Genomic DNA, 18,845 nt, shown 5'->3' on the forward strand with positions numbered 1-18,845 from the left:
GAATAATAATCTTGTAATTCGGTACTGTAGAACCTTTGGCTTTGGAAGGTTCTGAACAAATAACCGATGTTCGACTTGTGGTGCTGAAATGAAATGAAATGTCTTTATTTGCTTTTAACATTAAAAACATGCATTGCAATCATCAATGTTAGTCAATGTTGTCTTAGTCACTTGTCATACTAAAGCCCCCCACACACTACCAGACCAGACCGTCTGGTCTGGCGTCTGGCACTTGTCTTATCGTGTGTGGGGCTGTCTGCAGACCGATTTTCTCGGACCAGACCGTCTGCGTGTCTGATGGTTGAACACTCAGACCACAGACGGTCTGAGGTTCCCCCACCACTATTTTTGTCTGGTCTGTGAGTGTGTAGCGCTGTCTGTCAGACGGCCGACCATCGTGACAATCTTCATCCATTTGTTGGAGTTCTCACCACGGTCTCTCAATTACGAATTAGGACCGTCTGGTCTGGGAGTGTGTAGAGCCGTCCAAGACGGTCTGGTTGCAGCCAGACGGTCTGGTCTGGTAGTGTGTGGGGGGGCTTAAGCAAACCATGCAAATCTCAAATCCATGCTCACATCTCTTGGCAGAGATCCACATAATGTAATATGGAACCATGTATATTTTATCTATGAGGGTGACTTAAAGATCAAATACCAGAGATAACGCTAACTTCGCTAACTTCTAGACTCTAGATTACTCTGGCTTGATTCATAATCGTAATACTAAGACTGGGCAATCATTTGATGCCTTAAGTGGGTGTAATGTCCTTTTCATCGACTGTGTTCAACCATAGATATTAGTAATAACAACTTTTCGACTGTTCCAAAAGGGTGATTGAGTGGGTCACCGGAATTATATGGAATATTGCCCTCAGAGCAGAACACAGCTAAAGTCGTACAGACATAATGACGTAGTCACCTGAGTGCTCTAAAGTTTGTTCGCGAGCGGAGTTTTACCACCGTTGATTTGGGAGTACAACAAAAATAGACAGGGCGTGATCACGGCCGCCTTTAACTCCAGGCCGCGGCCTTCGAAGTTGCAACGTCGCAAGTAGGGTTGTAACAGCTGTTTTGTTCGGAAGCAGCTAATGGTATTTGTGTATTTACGAAAGCTTTGTTACTGTACTATGAAAATGTTGACTCCGCTTTAAATGTACAGATACAAATTTTCAATTCATATTGTTTTGGTTTTCAATTCTGTAAGTTTTATTTTCAATATTTTAATCAATCATCATAGATTTAAATAAATAAAGTACGAATTAATGGATCTGATGTTACATATTTGTCATGTTATCTAATGGGACGTCTACTAAAAAACACTACTTGCGACGTTGACAATCCTACCAGGCCCAGGAGCGTCCCTTGGGGGGGGGGTAGAAGGGAGAGCCTCCCCCCCCATGAATCTGGGAAAGAGAAAGGTTGGGAATTTCTTTGTGACGAGTTGGGACAGTTGGGAAGTCAGAGATACAAGAAAAATTTATTTTTAAACTAAACAAATATTTGCAAAAATCCATCAAATATTGAAATTTCTTTGACTTGGACAAAAAACTTGGTGTTTCTTCAACTTGCACTAAAACTTCAATTAAACATCTTAGGCTAAACACACCTTAGAAATCGACAACCAATTGAGGAGTTGGGTGCAAAAACGACCCAAGTCAAAAAATTAGTTTTTAGTAAAACGTAAACGAAGTATTAAGCTACTTACCCTAATAAAACAATTCTTACTATAATATACCCCCGCCGCAGCAAACCTGCAGACTAAGCGTATTTCCATTTGCCTGATTGGATTTAGACTAATATGTCTCCTTAAAAATATCACATTTATTCCCTATTTAAATAACATTAGTTTAACAAGTACTTAGGTTTGCTGCAACACAGGAAGGGTAAAAAGGTGTTTTTTGTAAAATGTAATAGTTTAGTATGAAATTAATGCATTTTCCAAATTTGATCAAAATATGTTCATAAACAAGCAAACTACAACAGTTTACTTATTCTCCATAAGAATGACATAGGAATTTTTAATTTACAGATTTTTTGAATTTTCTCCGTAACCATTAGGCGCATAATAACGCTGCAATATACTCACTAACTCAATAAAGAGTGTAGGAGTTTTGCCAACGGGTATCAGGTAGAAAGGGTCCCCATCCGTGAATTCCTCATACTGCGGAGTTTTGCCATCGGTTGTGGGTTGCGCGAGAGGTGGAGGGAGAGAGAGAGAGAGCGAGAGAGGGAGAGGGAGAGAGAGAGAGAGAGAGAGAGAGAGAGAGAGAGAGAGAGAGAGAGAGAGAGAGTGAGAGAGAGAGAGAGATTACACGTGACCATGAGCACAGATAATATAACCCCTACTAGGGGTTATATTATCTGTGCCATGAGGGTAGCTTCCGCTAGGGATGGACAAACCAGGCAGGATGCTGACTGTGTTCAGTATTGCAGTTAAGCACTTCTGACTGTGAAAGGAAATGTATTGAATTTGTAACCTAGCCTAACCCACTGCGACAAGCGCATAACTGCCAAGGGTTCCAATAATAAGGGGTGCAATGCAATAACAAAGCTTTAAAAAAAAGTTAAATTTCATATTGTTTTGGGGATTGTAGCTCGTTGCTAACTCGTTCGATTTAAGTACGAAACGTCCATATAAATATATGGGGGAGAGTTTTCGTTTGAATATATTTTATATGCATGTGGTATATTTTTTTCAAATTTCTCCAATGTTGAGAAAAGCCGCCATTTTTTATCGTGATTTTAGGAGGTTTTCTGTAGACCGATTTTCGGCAAATTTTAATATGTATGAATCTAATTTTAATATGTAATATAATATGTATAATATGTATAGGTAGGGTGTACTCTGCAGACCCAACACTACAAAATAAAACCATAAAACGTTTTCTTGCAATTTTTTTAACGTTCCCTGTGTCAGTTTTTTTAGTTTGCTTGGACTAATAAAGATTTGTCAAAATAACAACAAATTTTACGTTTTATTGTACAAAAATTTAAATATTTTCGTATCCATAAGTCTTAGAACCAAATTGTTATATTTATTTTATAAGAAATTTAATTGTCTACAATATTGACGTTACATATATTTCGCTAAAACGCACCAAAACGGAGATATAGGCGAAAATATCTAGAAAGTACAGATTTTTTCGATTTTTCAATATGGCGGCGGGCGCGGAGGGGAGAGAATTGTGCATTTTTCATTTTAAACACCTACCATCACCTACTTACCATTCAGACAACATATAAAAAATTTAGACTTACCGGACCGTTTGTAAGTTAACTCCCCTATTTTTGTCTCTATTTACTGGACTATATGCAGAAAATCAGGCAGTTCTTAAGTATTGTGAACAAAATGTTATCGCTATAAAAAATTAATGAAATTTGTAAACGTACTGGCGACAACGGGTAGTACAATGCAGACTACATTATCATTGACGAAGATCAACATGCCTAATGCAAAAAACCAATTTTATTTTTATGATACCAATATGATTTTTTTATAAGTGGGAAAGATTTGTAGAATATTCTAAAAAACCAGACCAGCTTTTGAAAAATGATATAATAAGAAATGTTGATTATATGAAACTGTTTGGTAAGTAAACTATGAGTTGAGTCTTTTAAACTCATCGGAAATTATGACTTTTATTCGATTTAAAAAAGTTATTTGTTTTTAAATACTGTAACTACTTTACTTCTTTGCAATTGCTCGATTTCGAGCAACATGTACACTATAGTCTTGAAATAATCTTTATTGATCATTGTTCTACCTCATGTTATGTTACAATAACAATGGTTTGATGGTTTGTTGGTGTTAGCAAAGCATAGATTAATTACACTCCTTGGTGGTAGCTTATACCATGTTTTATCTATGCTTATACATAGTGTACTATGGTACTATTCAAAGTACCTAAATGATAATACGGACAGTTGGTAGCAGTATTATTATTGTCCTAATTTGTTTTCATGTTTTTTGTTTTTATTCTGCATTGAATAACATTTTTAGATTTTGCTGGAAGTTGGAAGTTGGAAGTTGAAAGTCGTCTGCTGTGTTGCTGTCTGGTTGTTGTTGTTCGTCTAGTCGTCTAGTCGTTGTCGAAAAGTTGTCAAAAGTAAACTTTCGTCTCTAACTTTAGTGCATTTGTTTTGTGTTGTGTTGATTGCCAACTTGTCAAGACATAATTTGTACACTTTTTGAATTTATACTATTTTGTTTATTTTTTAATTACTGAAGTAACTGAACTCTGTGGGCAACTGGTGAATTAACCGCCCTTTTGCTCCAAAGAAGCCAAACATACCATACAAAACAGTTAACAATAACAGTGTCTACAGTTAAATGAACACATGACTGTACCGTTCCAACTCTTTCCTCTGGTAAGAATTAATGATAAGTTAGGGCCTTGTGTAAAAGGATAGACTAATATCGTTTGGTTATTAAGGTAAGGTTAACCTAACCTAACTAACCAAAGGATAATGTCGAATTTAACAATCGAATAATCTATATTACTCATTTGGTTTTTAGTGCCAACAGATATGGAAGTGTACCCCTTACCATAGACAAAAAGAATTAAATATAGACTGTCAGCCGTGCTGCGGATACCATGGTTACCATAGGTTCCGGCGCACACCGCTGTAGTTTACGTAGCGCGTACGCCGTAACTACATGGCGCTCCAAGCGGTGTGCGCCAGAAGCTATGGTAACCGCAGCACAGCTGACGGTCTATATTTAATTCTTTTTGTCTATGCCCTTACTTACTTAAATGTTGGCAAATCTGATTTAGCCTACTCATTCAAAGAGTTTTTTTTTTTTAATTTCACCTGGCCAAGTAAGTTTTTTTAGTCAATGTGGGCCTAGTGAGATGATTAATAATTTTAGTTTTCTTCTCTGCACTGCATGGTGTGTTGCAGGCTTAGGCTAAGTTTGTTGATATATTGACTTTTGCTTGTACATATTGATGCTTTCAGGAAATAAATCATTCTCATTCTATCATTCTCACCAAGCAGGCCCGTTTTTGACATTGTAAGCGCCCTAGGCACAACTACTAATAGTAGTGCCCCTTTGCATTAATATATAACGGGTATCCACCGACCGGTAAATCAGGGAATTATGCGTGAGTTTGTTTGAACTGGGAATTGTAAATTTTGTATTTCTACCAGTAATATTCAATTTACCGCGATCGCGCATGACAACAGTGACGTTTCCTTGACCACGGGAGACGATAATATGTCTACATACAGCTACGAGGGATGATCAGAATTTTCCTTGATCGCAGAAGATGATGATGATAGGCCCTATCTATACGGAGCCGCGAGGGATGATCAGAATATTTCTGCGATCACGGAAGACGATGATAACACGACTGCAGTGACATGACTGCGATTTACTCTTTGCCGCAATCGTGGGAGACGATTACAATGTCTTCAAGACCACGGGAGAGGATTATGATGTCTACACGACTGCGGGAGACACTATGATTTCTAAACGGCCGCGAGGGATGATCAGAATTTAACCACATTCATGCGCGGAACATGATGATCTCCACATGGCTGCGGGAGATGATTACAATTTTTTTGCAATCGTGGGAGGCGATTACTATGTGGATTACTATGTCCACTCGACCTTGGGGGACGATTCAATGATGTCTTCACAGCAGCGAGGGGTGATCAGAATTTGCCGCGGCGGGCAATTACGATGTCTATACGGTGCAAGCGATTATCAGTAGCTTAACGCGATCATATGCAAATACAACCACCAAATATTTTATTTTCCAATTTTGGCACCCCCCAAAAAAGCCAATTAGGCCTACCTGACTCTCTAGGCACGTGCCTACCGTGCCTATTCGGTAAATCGGCCCTGTTATGCAGGACTTTTTAAACGTTTTTCCACTTAGTCGTTAAGTTATCTAGGTTTTATTTTCTAAATCTTTGTTGCCGTAGATTGCAATAAGTTACATGTTAAATTAGGTTTTTTTGATTAAGTTAATCTATTATTAACATTTATATGAAAACACACTTAAAAACCAAGTCTAAAATAAATCATTGTTCTCAAAGGCTTAGATATGGAAGCTGCTGAAAGAAAGCAAGTTTGCAAAAGGAGAGATGCTGTATTCCCACCAAGCCCGGTGGATGCAAATGACTCTCAACAATTAGGACCATTACCGTCAACCTCATATGATAAGGGTGCTTCATGTATAGGTAGGCTACTATCTTAAGCTGAGGACGGTTTCTTAACTGGGCTAACCCTAATATCGATTGAATATATCGATTAATAATCAATATTTTAAACTAAGTTATATCAGTAGAATTAAACTGTTATAAGTAACCTAACTAACCAAAATTGCTGATAATGAAAAAAATGAATGAAGGTTTACTAATCGAATCAGTATTTTCAATTGATATTAGGGGAGCCCAGTTAAGAAACTGTACCCAGTAGGCCTACTAAGCTTTTTAAGAGAACTCAAGTTACCGGTAATTAAAACATAACATTTGCTTGCTAAGTAGGCCTACTGCACTATTTAGTTGGTGCATAATAATGTTATGCTACATTTTATTCCTAATTGTTCTACCTTAGTATTAATTAGATCATTATAGATCATAGATTCCTGGCACACCCACAAAACTAATCTGTTTTGACAGCTTTTCTTTAAAGGTGTTGGGAAAAAAATCCGTAGGCCTACTGGTGTAGACACAAGACAAAAAACCTAAGACTAACTAAACTGGTACCAAGTACCATTTATTTGCATAGCATGCAGGATTAGAATCTGTGGCCTTTTGGGGTTTTTAAACCCAACAAAAGTAAAACTCATGAATTTGTTTAAAGAAATATTTCCCAGGATAAAATGTCACAGACCCACACATACACTATCAAATTAAGATGGGACTCCCAAAAACTGACCCAGTTACAAAGAAGGTAGTATTCAGAATATAAATTGTGGACATTTTAACTTTGATAAAATAAAGTCTAAAGTATTAACCAAATAATATTAACTAAATTTCAATATCAAATAATTTAAATATAATTTTACCTTGGCACTACAAATTAAATAAAAAAATATTAAGCCCAATTCTGTTTTAATAATGGTTTCAACAGAGCCCACCCTACAAAACTGCGTTGTTTGTTTACTCTAGTGATAAGATAATCAGTTATAAAAATCGTAACACACTTTACGATTTTATAAATTTATCGCACGGATAAAAAATCAGGTTGCTCACGCTTCAAACAATGATGACAAACTGGCAATATGGAATTTTTTGGGATAGGCCTAAATACAAAATGTTTCATCTTAGTCACATCCTGAGGAGCGAGCTGGTTTGGGGAGCAAGCTGGCGTAGTGGCTAGAGCGCGAGGTCTCGGGTTTGATCCCCGCTAAGTCACCAATGGATTTTATCTAAGTGATAATGCCGCAACCCCTAGGTCTAGCCTGAAGTAATGTGAAATCAATCCCAGGCTCGTGCCGGGTTAAGAAAGCGGCAGTTAAACCGAACTGCTCTCAAAGCAAGGACGGTGAAAACAAACTGTAATATTTTACGATTAAGGATAGTCCGATTATCGGTTAATGCGAGGTCGGTTAAGAGGGGGTCTACTGTATGCAGCAACTGTTCCTTGCTTTTTTTTCTTAAGAATAGGCCTAACTTACTATTATCCTTAAATTTTACAACTAAATTTGTACAAACATAAAAATTATTGACAATTATTCTCATGGAGCTACATATTCGATCAGGGGCTGCAAGCAGCCTTGTGTCTCATCTCTTGGTTAGCTGAGCATTTAAGATTAATCAAAAAACTAGAGCACAGTCCGAAATTAATACTCTCATTTAAGGTAAATGCAATCAAATTTAATTTAATTTAATAATACAAAATAATAACTAAAAAGGTTTATTGATGCTAAATCAAAACTTAACATCAAGCACATTGAGATAACAGGCATATCAGACATCAGGCACTCTTACAAATTTCTCAACAAATAATGTTGAGTAAAACAACTTGGGCATGCTTTTAGAGTTTATTATTTAGTTTTCAATACATTTTAAATACAATCCTCAACTAATTATCATGGTTTTAACATAGTTCCACCTGAAGGCACCAAAGTCTCAAGAAACATTGTGAAGCGTGCAGGTCCGTATCTGCTAGGACCAACTCTGGGTAGTTCACCAGTCAAGAGCATTGTCCAGTGTCTCGCACGCCAGGAGGGTACTGACAACTTCTTTACACTCAAGGTAAGATAACTTTTAATTATCGGTAGGCCTATTTGTCAAAAGCATTAGACAACCTGGTAGAAAGATATTGGATTGCATATCGCTCAAGATAGCCAATACAAATATAACTCATTGGTTCTCCAATTTGGGGTATTTTGGTATTATACTGACCACACCTAAATTGCTTAGCCTACCCTAAGGTTAGGTTAGGTTCTTATCCTAACCTAATCTAACAAAGGTGTGGTAACCTAACTAGGGTTGCCATATGGAGAAACCCTACCATACCTGTTCGTCGTAGGTGTTGCCATATGGTAATATGTAAAAAAGAGGAGATTTTAGCTGGCCCTGGCATCCCCCACTACAGGGTTAAAAATTTTTTGGGCTAGCAAAATTGTATACATACATAGCACAAAAATATTTAGCTGGCGTCCCCCACTACAGTGGTTAAAAATTTATGGGCTAGCAAAAATTGTATACATACATAGCACAAAAATATTATAACAGAAAACGGTATGGGTCTTACACATAAAAACATTATGTCACTGGCCTAAAGGTAAACACGTTTTTGTCCAAACCAGTTGTTTTGGCTATTAGTATTGACATTTAAGCCATGACGCAATTTGTTTATGTTTATTAATCCGTACCGTTTCTGTTCAATATTTGTGCTACGTTGCCAATATTTTAATATGGGACACGCGAAAACCTATAATTTGCATCTTACTCGTCACACCTCACTAAAAGTAACAAATAACGTAAAAATATCTCTCTGCCGGCTAGACTCAGTTTGGCTTTGGTAGTGAACAAGTATACCTTCGGCCTGGCCAGCAGACGCGAATTGAAGGACTGGGAGCAGTGAAACGGATGATAGACTATTAAACTAAGGACGACGCTGGCCAAAGTGAAACTAAAGAATAAAAAAAAACTTTTTCCTACAGTTACCTAACAATGTACATGTTCTCTCACTGATTTGAGAAAGCAAAGTGGCCAATTCGCTCATCAGTGAGATAATGTTAACATTGTCTCACTCTAATTATTTTGTCTCACTCCAGATTTGCAACGTGAAGGCACGAAATAGAGAGCGCGTAACATGCAGGCAACGTCGTATGCGCGCGAAATACGTTGGCAGCACTGGCTGTAAATCAGCTGGTCAGCTGTTGTACTGTAATATTTGTCACTTCACATTAAATGTTATATTAAAAGTTCACTTCTGTGTAAAAATAGGTTATGTTTCTTCAAAATTTTTTGTGTTTTATGGTAACTGTAGGAAAAGTATAATGTGCAACTCGAGTTCAAAGTACAATTGCCTCACTTGAGAAACCATTCCTCCCTCGCCTACGGCTCGTGAGTATGGATTTCTCTCGAGTGAGTCAATTGCTCACTTTTCTCACTAGTTGCACAAATAACTATAGAGAGTAAGTACACAAGAGTTGCATTTTTCAGTGCATTCAATTCCTAAAGTGCCCTTATACATGTATTTTAATAGAGAGTAAAAAAAAGAGGAGATTTCTCACTTTTTTCAGAAATCCTCCAGGGCTAAATTTTTTACGTCGAAATCTGGTAATCTCCCTGAAAATCCGGGGATATGGCAACCCTACACCTAACCCAATTTAGGTGTGGTCGGTATAATACCAAAGTACCAAATTTTGTTGGAAAACCATAGCTAACGAAATGTTTAGGCTATGGTTGTAGGCTATAGGCTACAGTTATGTTTCCGACTGTAGGTTACTTGTGCCTTTCTATGATTTCCACTACTCTCCTTGTGTCCAAATGGTGTTAATCAGAGTATTACAGGTCTTAATTATGTTTAACAGTTACTGATTCTGAAGGGTGGGACTGAGGAGACTCAGGATGAACGTCAAGGCAAGATGCTGCTTCACACAGAGTACTCACTGCTGTCGCTCTTATCTAATCAGGAGAATGTTGTACACCATCACGGATTCTTTAAGGTTTGTAGTAGTAGTTTACATCACTTGGAGCTAAAGTGGCTCTTTTTGGTACAGGTACACGATTTTGAAATATGATTAAGTACCGTACCAAAAAGACATTTTCGCTCCGTGTGATGAACAACTGTTTTCATCATACAGTACAATGGAAATAACTTCTAATCGTTGCAAAATTAGACCATATAATTTGAGGTTATAGAAAGTCGTCATCAATGTTTACATTTCTGTTATTTACAAACATAACTTGAAATATCATGTTCTTAGCAGTGTTTACATAATGACTGAAGAAATTTTGAGGTTGGCGAACCAAAAAATTTACTGTACGTTTTTTCTGTTCCCTATTTGAAGTTACCCGAAAACGATGATTTTGACTGACTATTTAGAGAACTAAAAACGGCTGCTTTCCGGACAGTATGATTAAAATGCTTTTTTCAACCTATCAATAGTAAAGTAACAGCAGTTAACTTTCGATGGTCTGACACATTTAGTAAAAGCATAGATAAAACATACTCCCTTAGTAGATTTCTCATCCTTATGGAACAGCTGAAGACAATTTTATTGTTAGTTCATGTACGGTTTATGTAGAGGTCGTGTTTTGTTTACAATTTGTTTCCCGTTATTACAGCCATTTAAAACCTCGTTTAACCAAATAATACGATCTAATCATAAACAATAACTTGTCCCCTAGTTATATAACCAAACAGTAAAGCACAAATCAAGAAATTAACCCTAAAATAATGGAAACAAAGTTTCATCGACACTAGCGCCTTTGTGTCACGTACATGAACTAGACACGAAAAACGTGCTTCAAAATTTACAATGGGATGAGAAGTCTACTTGTGTTGGTTAGTCTATGGTAAAAGACACTGTGTAGTCCTCTAAAACTAATAGAGAAAATTGACGTTCCCACGAAGTAAGAATCATACTATGTGACTAGGTTTCTGTGAGAAGGGGATCTAGCCCTATTGAATTGCATTACCAGTAGACAGATGCGTATGTAGAAAGGTGTAAAATGTAAAACATGTGCTATAGTGACTAAGGACGTTAAAAGAAGGCTGTATTGATTTGCATGGGGCTTGCAACAGGTGTTTATAAGTTTCAAAGGAGACAGTATTTAAAGTTAAAAAAACATAGTTGATGGCTTGTTGAAGACTATTAGGGTTTACTGTGTTCTTTGTCCCTGGTAGTCTCATAATTAGTTCAAGAATCTCTCGTCCAGTCACACTACAATCCACATGTAAAACTCCCAACTTTGGTTACTCCCCAAACAAACCGCAAACTGTCTGAAAACAACCACAGGCTGTCTACACCATGTTTTTTATATCTTAACACTTCTACACATGTGACAACTGAAATTGGATCTTGATAGGGGTTAAATCGTGAGAATCCGACAATAGGATCATTGACAGACAGGTAAGGCCCATTGTACAGGAGCATGAAATCCGCGACGGGATTCCTGCGTGAACGCGCCAAATTTTTGTGCAAACTACGGCGGGATCCCCGTCACGTGAAGTCCACTTGAAACCCGTCGCTCCATTGTACATAAGCGGTTAAAACGCGGGATGGACACGTTGGAGCTCGGTTTTATTAATTTGGACCAAGTTAAGTTATTCTTATTTTTTCTTTATTTACATAATTTAGAAATATAACTTACGATACATACAAAATCGCTTTTCTCAGACGAATAAATTTCAATTTTAATTTTATAGAACAAATTTTGGTTTTTGTGTAGTGATTTTTATTTGTATTAACTTTGCCATTACACAATATAGGCTATAAACTGTTATTTACTGTAGCCTATGTTAATAAATTAAATGTCCTACATGACAAATATTTTAGTAACATACTAGCTGACCGACTATTTTTATAGTTGAAATAAAAATACTTTTGACTAAGGGAATACAAAATGTAGGCCTATAACAAATGAAACTAATTTAATGCTACATTTATGATCGAACATAACACCACACTGAAGAACCCAAAAGCAACTGGACAATAGATATGAGGTGTGAGCTGCCATGTGTGGTGATACCGCATTGGACCTACGTGTAGAATGACTGGTGGGATTCCCGACGCGGGATTGACACCGACATTGACGTCAACTCCGTGCTCCCGCCTACTGACGCATCCACCCGCATCGTGAATCCCGCTCGTGTGGACACTCCATTTTAATGTAATGGTCCCTGTCGAGCGCGTGGCCCCCGCGTTACGGGTTTCAATGGAAATTCGCTTAGTCTACAGGTTTGCTGTGGCAGGGGTATTTGTCTACCCAACGACGACTGATGTGACTTGTGTGACGAGACTGATTTTTGCCTAGAGGTGAAACCAGCAGAAAGCTAGTGGATGAAGTAAAGAACACAGCATTAGTGTCAGATTTGAACAAACTTGCTTGGCCGCAAAGCTAATCCACGGACAGCCATTGCAAACAATTTTATGACAAATAAATTTAAATTAGATTCATCAGCTTTGAAACCAATAATAATTTGAATAACTCGATTGCAATCTTCGATTGTTATCATCATGTTGCATTATTACAGGACTTAGCTCTGGAGGAGAAGCTGACCAGAGATGGACCAGTGTATACAGGGAGGGTGAGAACGAGGTTATGTCTAGTGCTAGACTGTCTCTCTGCTCACGACTTCTGTCCCCGCACAGCTGATCTAATCAACCTTCAACATTACGTCATCAGGTAAGTTGGCCAATGTATACAGGGAAGACGTAGATGAGAGACGGGTTAAAAAACGTTCCTCTAATTTTAATACACCTTTAGTTGTAGGATACATCAACCAGATCACCAACTTAAGACATATTTTTCTCTCGTTTATATTGGGGGGAAAATAACAAAAATGGTTGAATACATAACTGATAAGTTAGCAATTAAGATATTTAAAAGTTTTCTATGTAAAGAATCTTTTTACCAATTATCATTTATGTATATACTTATACTGTATTTTGTAATTCAAGGATAATTAACCTCTTTTTCAATTAGGGCCTAGGCCTATATGAATATTTTCCAATTTAATTTTAATCTTAACTTTAAATTTCACCATTAATTTTAGTAGACCGTTAACTTGGTCCTGAATCTGATTAGTTTTCATTGTGTTTATCTGTACTTATTGCATCAAAACATATGGTTTTCATTGTTCATTATTGTTTTTTCTTAGAGAGAAGAAGCTCTCAGAGAGAGAAGCAGCTGTGATTCTTTACAACACAGTCGACGTTGTCCGCAGTTTACATGAGGTGAGATAGTTGTTTATTGCTTATGATTATTTCCTTAACTTTATGTAACATAACACTCAGACTCTGTATAAACTTGCGATTGCAACAGCACTGCTTAACACGTTGATTGTGAACCACTCACTAGAGAGTTGTATTGTAAATCAATAAATTTGGATAGTTCTTACTGAAAAAGTCTAAAAGCACTCTTGGGACATATTTTTACACTAATCCTGTTAACTCACAAGATGGTAAATACATATAAAAGATGGTAAGTGGCGATCGGTTAGGCGAATGTTGACGCAAATGAGTGATATTTGGCTATTTGGTCAGATGATGATCAGAGTAATGTGGTTGAAAAAACTTCCAGCCAAATCCCTTCTTACATTCCCACATCATACAAGGCCACACTAAAAAAAACAGGCCATAATGCTCGTCAAGCATGACGTCACAATAGAAGACGGCAATGACGTAGGTATTTATTTATATATTTTCCAAGGAAAGATTAAAACAAGCAGCTGATCACAAACGGCAAAAATTATGTCATTGCCGTCTTCTATCGTGACGTCATGCGTGACGAGCATTATGGCCTGTTTTTTTAGTGTGGCCTTGCTTCATCCCTAGAAGTTTCACTACATTTCGCGATACTGAAAACTCGGCTGCTACTATCTATAAAAGTCCTAATACACTTTGTCTTAGAAACTAAAATATACTACAGAATCATAAGAATGCACTGTTATAAGTTGAATTGAATCAAAGTTTACCACAGGTAGTGGATTGACTACAAACTGTTATCAATGCAACTGGTTTATGTATACAAAGAAAAAATATCATAATGTTTTTTATAGAGAAACATTGTCCATCGAGACCTGAAACTCGGCAACATAGTATTGAACCAGAGGACGCACCAGGTTACTTTGACCAACTTCTGTTTGGGCAAACACCTGGCCAGTGAGCAGGACCTGCTGAAGGACCAGCGGGGCTCTCCTGCCTACATCTCTCCTGACGTACTGTGCGGCAAACCTTACATAGGTGAGTAATACTATGGCAATCCTTACATAGATGAGTGAAAACCTTACATAGGTGAGCGATACTGTGGCAAATAGAGGGGTGAATCTGTATCAAAACTTACAAAGGTGAGTCATTCTGTGGCAATCCTTACAAAGGTAAGTGATTCTGTGGCAAAAAAAATACATGAGTAATAAATAGGTAAACCTTACTTTTCTTGCTCTTTTCCTCTCTCAGATTATTTATTTTCTCCTGTATGTTTCAGGTAAACCGTCAGACATGTGGGCTCTTGGTGTAGTTCTGTTTACAATGCTGTACGGTCAGTTCCCGTTCTATGATTCTAGTCCGACACAGTTGTTCAACAAGATAAAGGCTGCAGACTACACGATACCTAAGTATGTAACTATACTTTCAAATCATTGTTTTTTTCATCTTTATTTTGTGCATCAATAAATAAAGAAGAAAAAGTATAGGTGTTCATGATTTTAAATGTTTACTACAATTTTCATATTTTTGCATTGCATGTGTGTAGTGATGGCAGGGTGGGAGAGAACACAATGTCACTGATACGCAGACTGCTGGTGCTAGAGCCGTCACAGCGTATGACAGCGTCGGAGGTGCTTGACAGCCTCAGTGTTATAATCGCCACCTCGAGGAGCCTCATGGCGCCCCTAGAACCTCTCCAGGTAATGCTGGGACATGTTGATGTAATTATTGAGAGCTTATCTCCTTTGAAATCTTAAAAAATCAGAGAGTAGTTTGTTTAAATCCTCCCTGAGAAATCAGTCCTTACCACATAAAAACTACGTTCATAACAGAACTTAAAAGACATGTTCTACACTAATTCTAAACATGTGTTTAGAGTACTTTTTTATGCTAAATATACACCCGAGTTTGTAACAAAATGTTAAAACCTTTTGAAGATGACATGTGAGAGGGAGATGACATGTGGGGGGACATCAATACGAAAAAGTAAATGTCGGGGGACATCAATATGAAAAAGTAAATCGGTCTTTGATTTGATTTGATATATGAGTAATTCACTAATACATCCTAATAAAAAGAACAAATGTGAAAAAATCACCTACGTACTTAAATTACAAATGCAGTAGACCCCTAGAGCAAGGCCGCACTAGAAAAACAGGCCATGCTGCAGCGCGGACAGCGCAACACTACGTCACAGTGGTGGATTGTTGTTGTGTGGTGGAATCTTGCCGTTAAAATCTGACAAACAGCAAGCTTGTTTACCTAAAACATCTGGGATATGGCAGTGAATCTATCCACAAGTGTGAATGTCATGGTTCCTGCAGCATGGCCTGTTTTAGTGGGATCTTGCCTAGAGTCTACTTTCTCAGGTAAGCTGAATCATTTACACTTCCCAAAAAAATCTACTAAATTTACAAATTTCTGATTACAGGTTGTTCCTGATATTGATGAAATTAAAGAGGAGCCTCAGGTTGTTGAACCTCAACCTGTCTTTGAACTTGAGAGGAGCTGTGATTGGCTCCACAAGCTGACTAATAATGTTACCAGACCTCCGGTGTGTATAACTTAACACCATTTTATTTGAATATCTTGTTTGATAAAGATATATCCGAGTCACCATTTGGAAGATCTTTATAAATCACTCATTTTTTATTTACTAGATTGAAACCTATATGTTCTCTTTTATCTAGTTAGAAATGAGATGTTATTGTGCAAGTTGGATTTTTGTTTTATAACTTGTGATTTAATTTTATTTGCTCTATTTAGGTATCCTACCAGAAGACCTTGGTCAGAAGGGTTGGTCAGATACCGGTCCAACGCATAGGGGAGGATGCCAGAGAATTGACCCCTGTAGATCTGGCTCGGTTGAGGTAAAATTACAAGTTTTCATTTTGGGATTGTCCATTTAAGTTAAAGAAGAAATAGTTTTAAGTAAAATTTGTTTTCATTTATTCACTGTGTACATATTATGGCTATAAAAATTGTTATTGGCTACTTTATTTAATATTGATATTGATGTCAATGTCTTTTATAGTATTTTTTGTTGATCAAGGAATATTGTACAATCAGTTAAAATTTATTGATTATTATCACTAGATCATTAATCCATTGGCGCCGACTTACGAGCGTTACTCGTACAGATGCTGCAGGCCCGGCGGTTGACTTACGAGTGCCGCATATTCGTTTTGCATATTTACTCATTTAATTTTGCGAATTACAAACAAGGTTGTGTTGTCATGGAAACCAGATATCACCCAAAATCATCTGTGTGTAAGGTAAAACAAACATTTTTTCTATATAATTACTTATTAAAGTAAACAACTTGTGATTTTTCTACGTAGGGAATCAATTGAACTTTATAATAATAGTGTCATTTGGTGTCTGGATTGTTCTTGGGATTTGTAAATAAAGTTTACTTAAAAAAAATTGTTTTAAACATTTTTATTTTTTATGATTTTTATAATTTTATTTTTTTTATTTTACACTTTTATTATTAAATTACCACTTTTTTGTAGACAATTTTACCGTGAACAAAATGGTTAAAAAAATATTAATTTATTCCTTAAGGTTCTATTTCTATTACACTTAGAGTAAAAGTCTACAAATTCGGTAAAATTATTTGCTGCCCGAGGGTCCTGCAGGCTTAATTAATTCCTTCCTCAATGGGTTAACACAAGTGTACATAGAATTAATGTCTAAATATGAATTTTAAACATTAAATTTTTCTTTGTATGGTAGTTGATAGGCTTTCTTTGGCATTCTCAAGGGCAAGAAAATCAGTTCTACTATAATTAGGTCATGCAATGAACTCTTGTAGGAGTGCAGTTTAGTATTACCTTTCATATTTGGCCATGGGTTTTCTTGTCCTGTCTTTATACTGCTGCTTCTTGTAGCTAAAAATAAGATATATTCCTGATGGTTTACAATTAAATTAGACTGATAAACTTTTGTTGTTTGTTGTAGACTGTAGGCCTACTGGGCTATCTGTTTTTTGTTTGGTATACACTACTGCTTTGATTCTGATTGTAGCTGTAGAGTAACAGTAGCGTATGACGGCTTTACTAAGATATGTTTTTTTTCAATAGCAACCTAAAATGATATTTAAGCATCTTTTATGTGGGTAGATAATTGGGGTTGAATTGCATTTTCCAATGTTGGTTCATCCGACCTAGGCTTGGTCCCATGATGGCCAGATATGAGAGGTTTAACTGTGTTCAAAATCACTGTTAAATTGATCAACCTATCCTATTAGGATATTGTCAAACTTAGAGCCATATTACACGAAGTAGCCTGGCGACGTCGCCAGTGACAGTAGCTGGCAGCGCACTGGCTACCAAACCTAGTAGCCAGTTCAGTTGCCAGAATATTTCCAGTTTTATAGCCAGTGGCGACGGGGCTCGGTAGCCAGTCGGTCGCCAAAGTGTGGCTACGTCGCTGACTACCCTCGTGTAATAACATCCATAAGAATCAATGCCTCATGACAGGCTGAGCAGCCAGCTTTGTCACCAGACTACCACGTGTAATTAGGGCCTAAAAGTATATTACTTTCACTCATACATTTGAAAAAAACGTTTTAAAACTAAAAATTAATGTTTATGTATAATGATATAGACACATGCTGCCAAATGAAAGGTTACAGCGGAACGCTTCGCAACAACAGAACAGTGGGGGGCCAACCAGAGCACGTACGTTTGGGCTGCGTCCCTCCTACGGCAACCCTGCAAGGGACAGAATGATGGCTCAAAACCTACAATCGGCCATACGCACTCGTATTGATGAAATCATCGCTTCGATCCCTCATTCGTGATCTTACTTCTGTCTAAGAACAGGTCATCTGTGATTTTTATAAGAGTATTTGTATAGTTTGAATATGTGTAAATCATAAAGTGGTCAGTCTGAAAATCAGATTCAAACTAAAACTTAAGCTTAAGTTCACTCACATATACAAGTTGGTTATTTTTTATTATCTGGTTTGAAGACAGACTTGGTTGAAAAAGCAGTGGGTTATGTATGGGTGAAACTGAACATTCATCTTCAAATTCAGCCTCTCAAGTACATCCAATTTTGATATTCATAAATTGTAATTATTGTATGTAAGAGATACACAACAGTTATCCATAAAATGGTAACTGTTATTACTGAGATCTAATACTTTACCCTCTCTCTTTTCACTATTTGTGGTAACTTATCCAAATTTGAACTGCAAAAATTGCTTTTAAAACCAAATTTTGGGTTGGAGAATAAAAGTTCATTGTGCTCATTATTACTACTTCAGGGGAAATGTTTATGTTCCTGTGCTTGCTAATGCAAGACAAATTTTGTATTCATTTATTAATTTATTGAAAGAATGTATATAACCTAAATGTGTTAGCAATGTATATGTGTAAGATTGCTTTATGTTTTTTTCTTTATTTATGAACTGTTCTATATATTTTAATAAAGTATATTATTGTATAAATAAGTGGTTTTATGTTGATCACCCTATTTATAATATTTCTCATT

General features: G+C 36.8%; 1 protein-coding gene across 1 annotated transcript; it reads left to right on the forward strand.

Moving 5' to 3' along the window:
- The first annotated feature begins 4,062 nt into the window (after nucleotides 1–4,062).
- LOC128993500 (serine/threonine-protein kinase 40-like) lies at nucleotides 4,063–18,804 on the forward strand. Its single transcript, XM_054417452.1, has 12 exons — nucleotides 4,063–4,368; nucleotides 6,046–6,189; nucleotides 8,063–8,211; nucleotides 10,002–10,136; nucleotides 12,671–12,822; nucleotides 13,298–13,373; nucleotides 14,198–14,381; nucleotides 14,623–14,752; nucleotides 14,890–15,043; nucleotides 15,775–15,897; nucleotides 16,110–16,213; nucleotides 17,955–18,804. Exons 2-12 carry the CDS (start codon nucleotides 6,054–6,056, stop codon nucleotides 18,148–18,150), a joined length of 1,539 nt encoding a protein of 512 aa, XP_054273427.1. The 5' UTR covers nucleotides 4,063–4,368; nucleotides 6,046–6,053; the 3' UTR covers nucleotides 18,151–18,804.
- The last annotated feature ends 41 nt before the right edge of the window (nucleotides 18,805–18,845 follow it).

This window comes from Macrosteles quadrilineatus, unplaced genomic scaffold (assembly GCF_028750875.1).
Source record: "Macrosteles quadrilineatus isolate MER2022 unplaced genomic scaffold, UCM_ALF_1.0 Scaffold_4__1_contigs__length_99947679, whole genome shotgun sequence".
Lineage (NCBI taxonomy): Eukaryota > Metazoa > Arthropoda > Insecta > Hemiptera > Cicadellidae > Macrosteles > Macrosteles quadrilineatus.

Excerpts from the sequence above, each read along its gene's own strand:
- LOC128993500 (XM_054417452.1), top strand. The coding sequence starts at position 6,054 with ATGGAAGCTGCTGAAAGAAAGCAAGTTTGCAAAAGGAGAGATGCTGTA. Across the intron at positions 8,212-10,001 it reads ACAACTTCTTTACACTCAAG|TTACTGATTCTGAAGGGTGG; the intron begins GTAAGATAACTT and ends TATGTTTAACAG. Across the intron at positions 14,382-14,622 it reads GTGCGGCAAACCTTACATAG|GTAAACCGTCAGACATGTGG; the intron begins GTGAGTAATACT and ends TGTATGTTTCAG.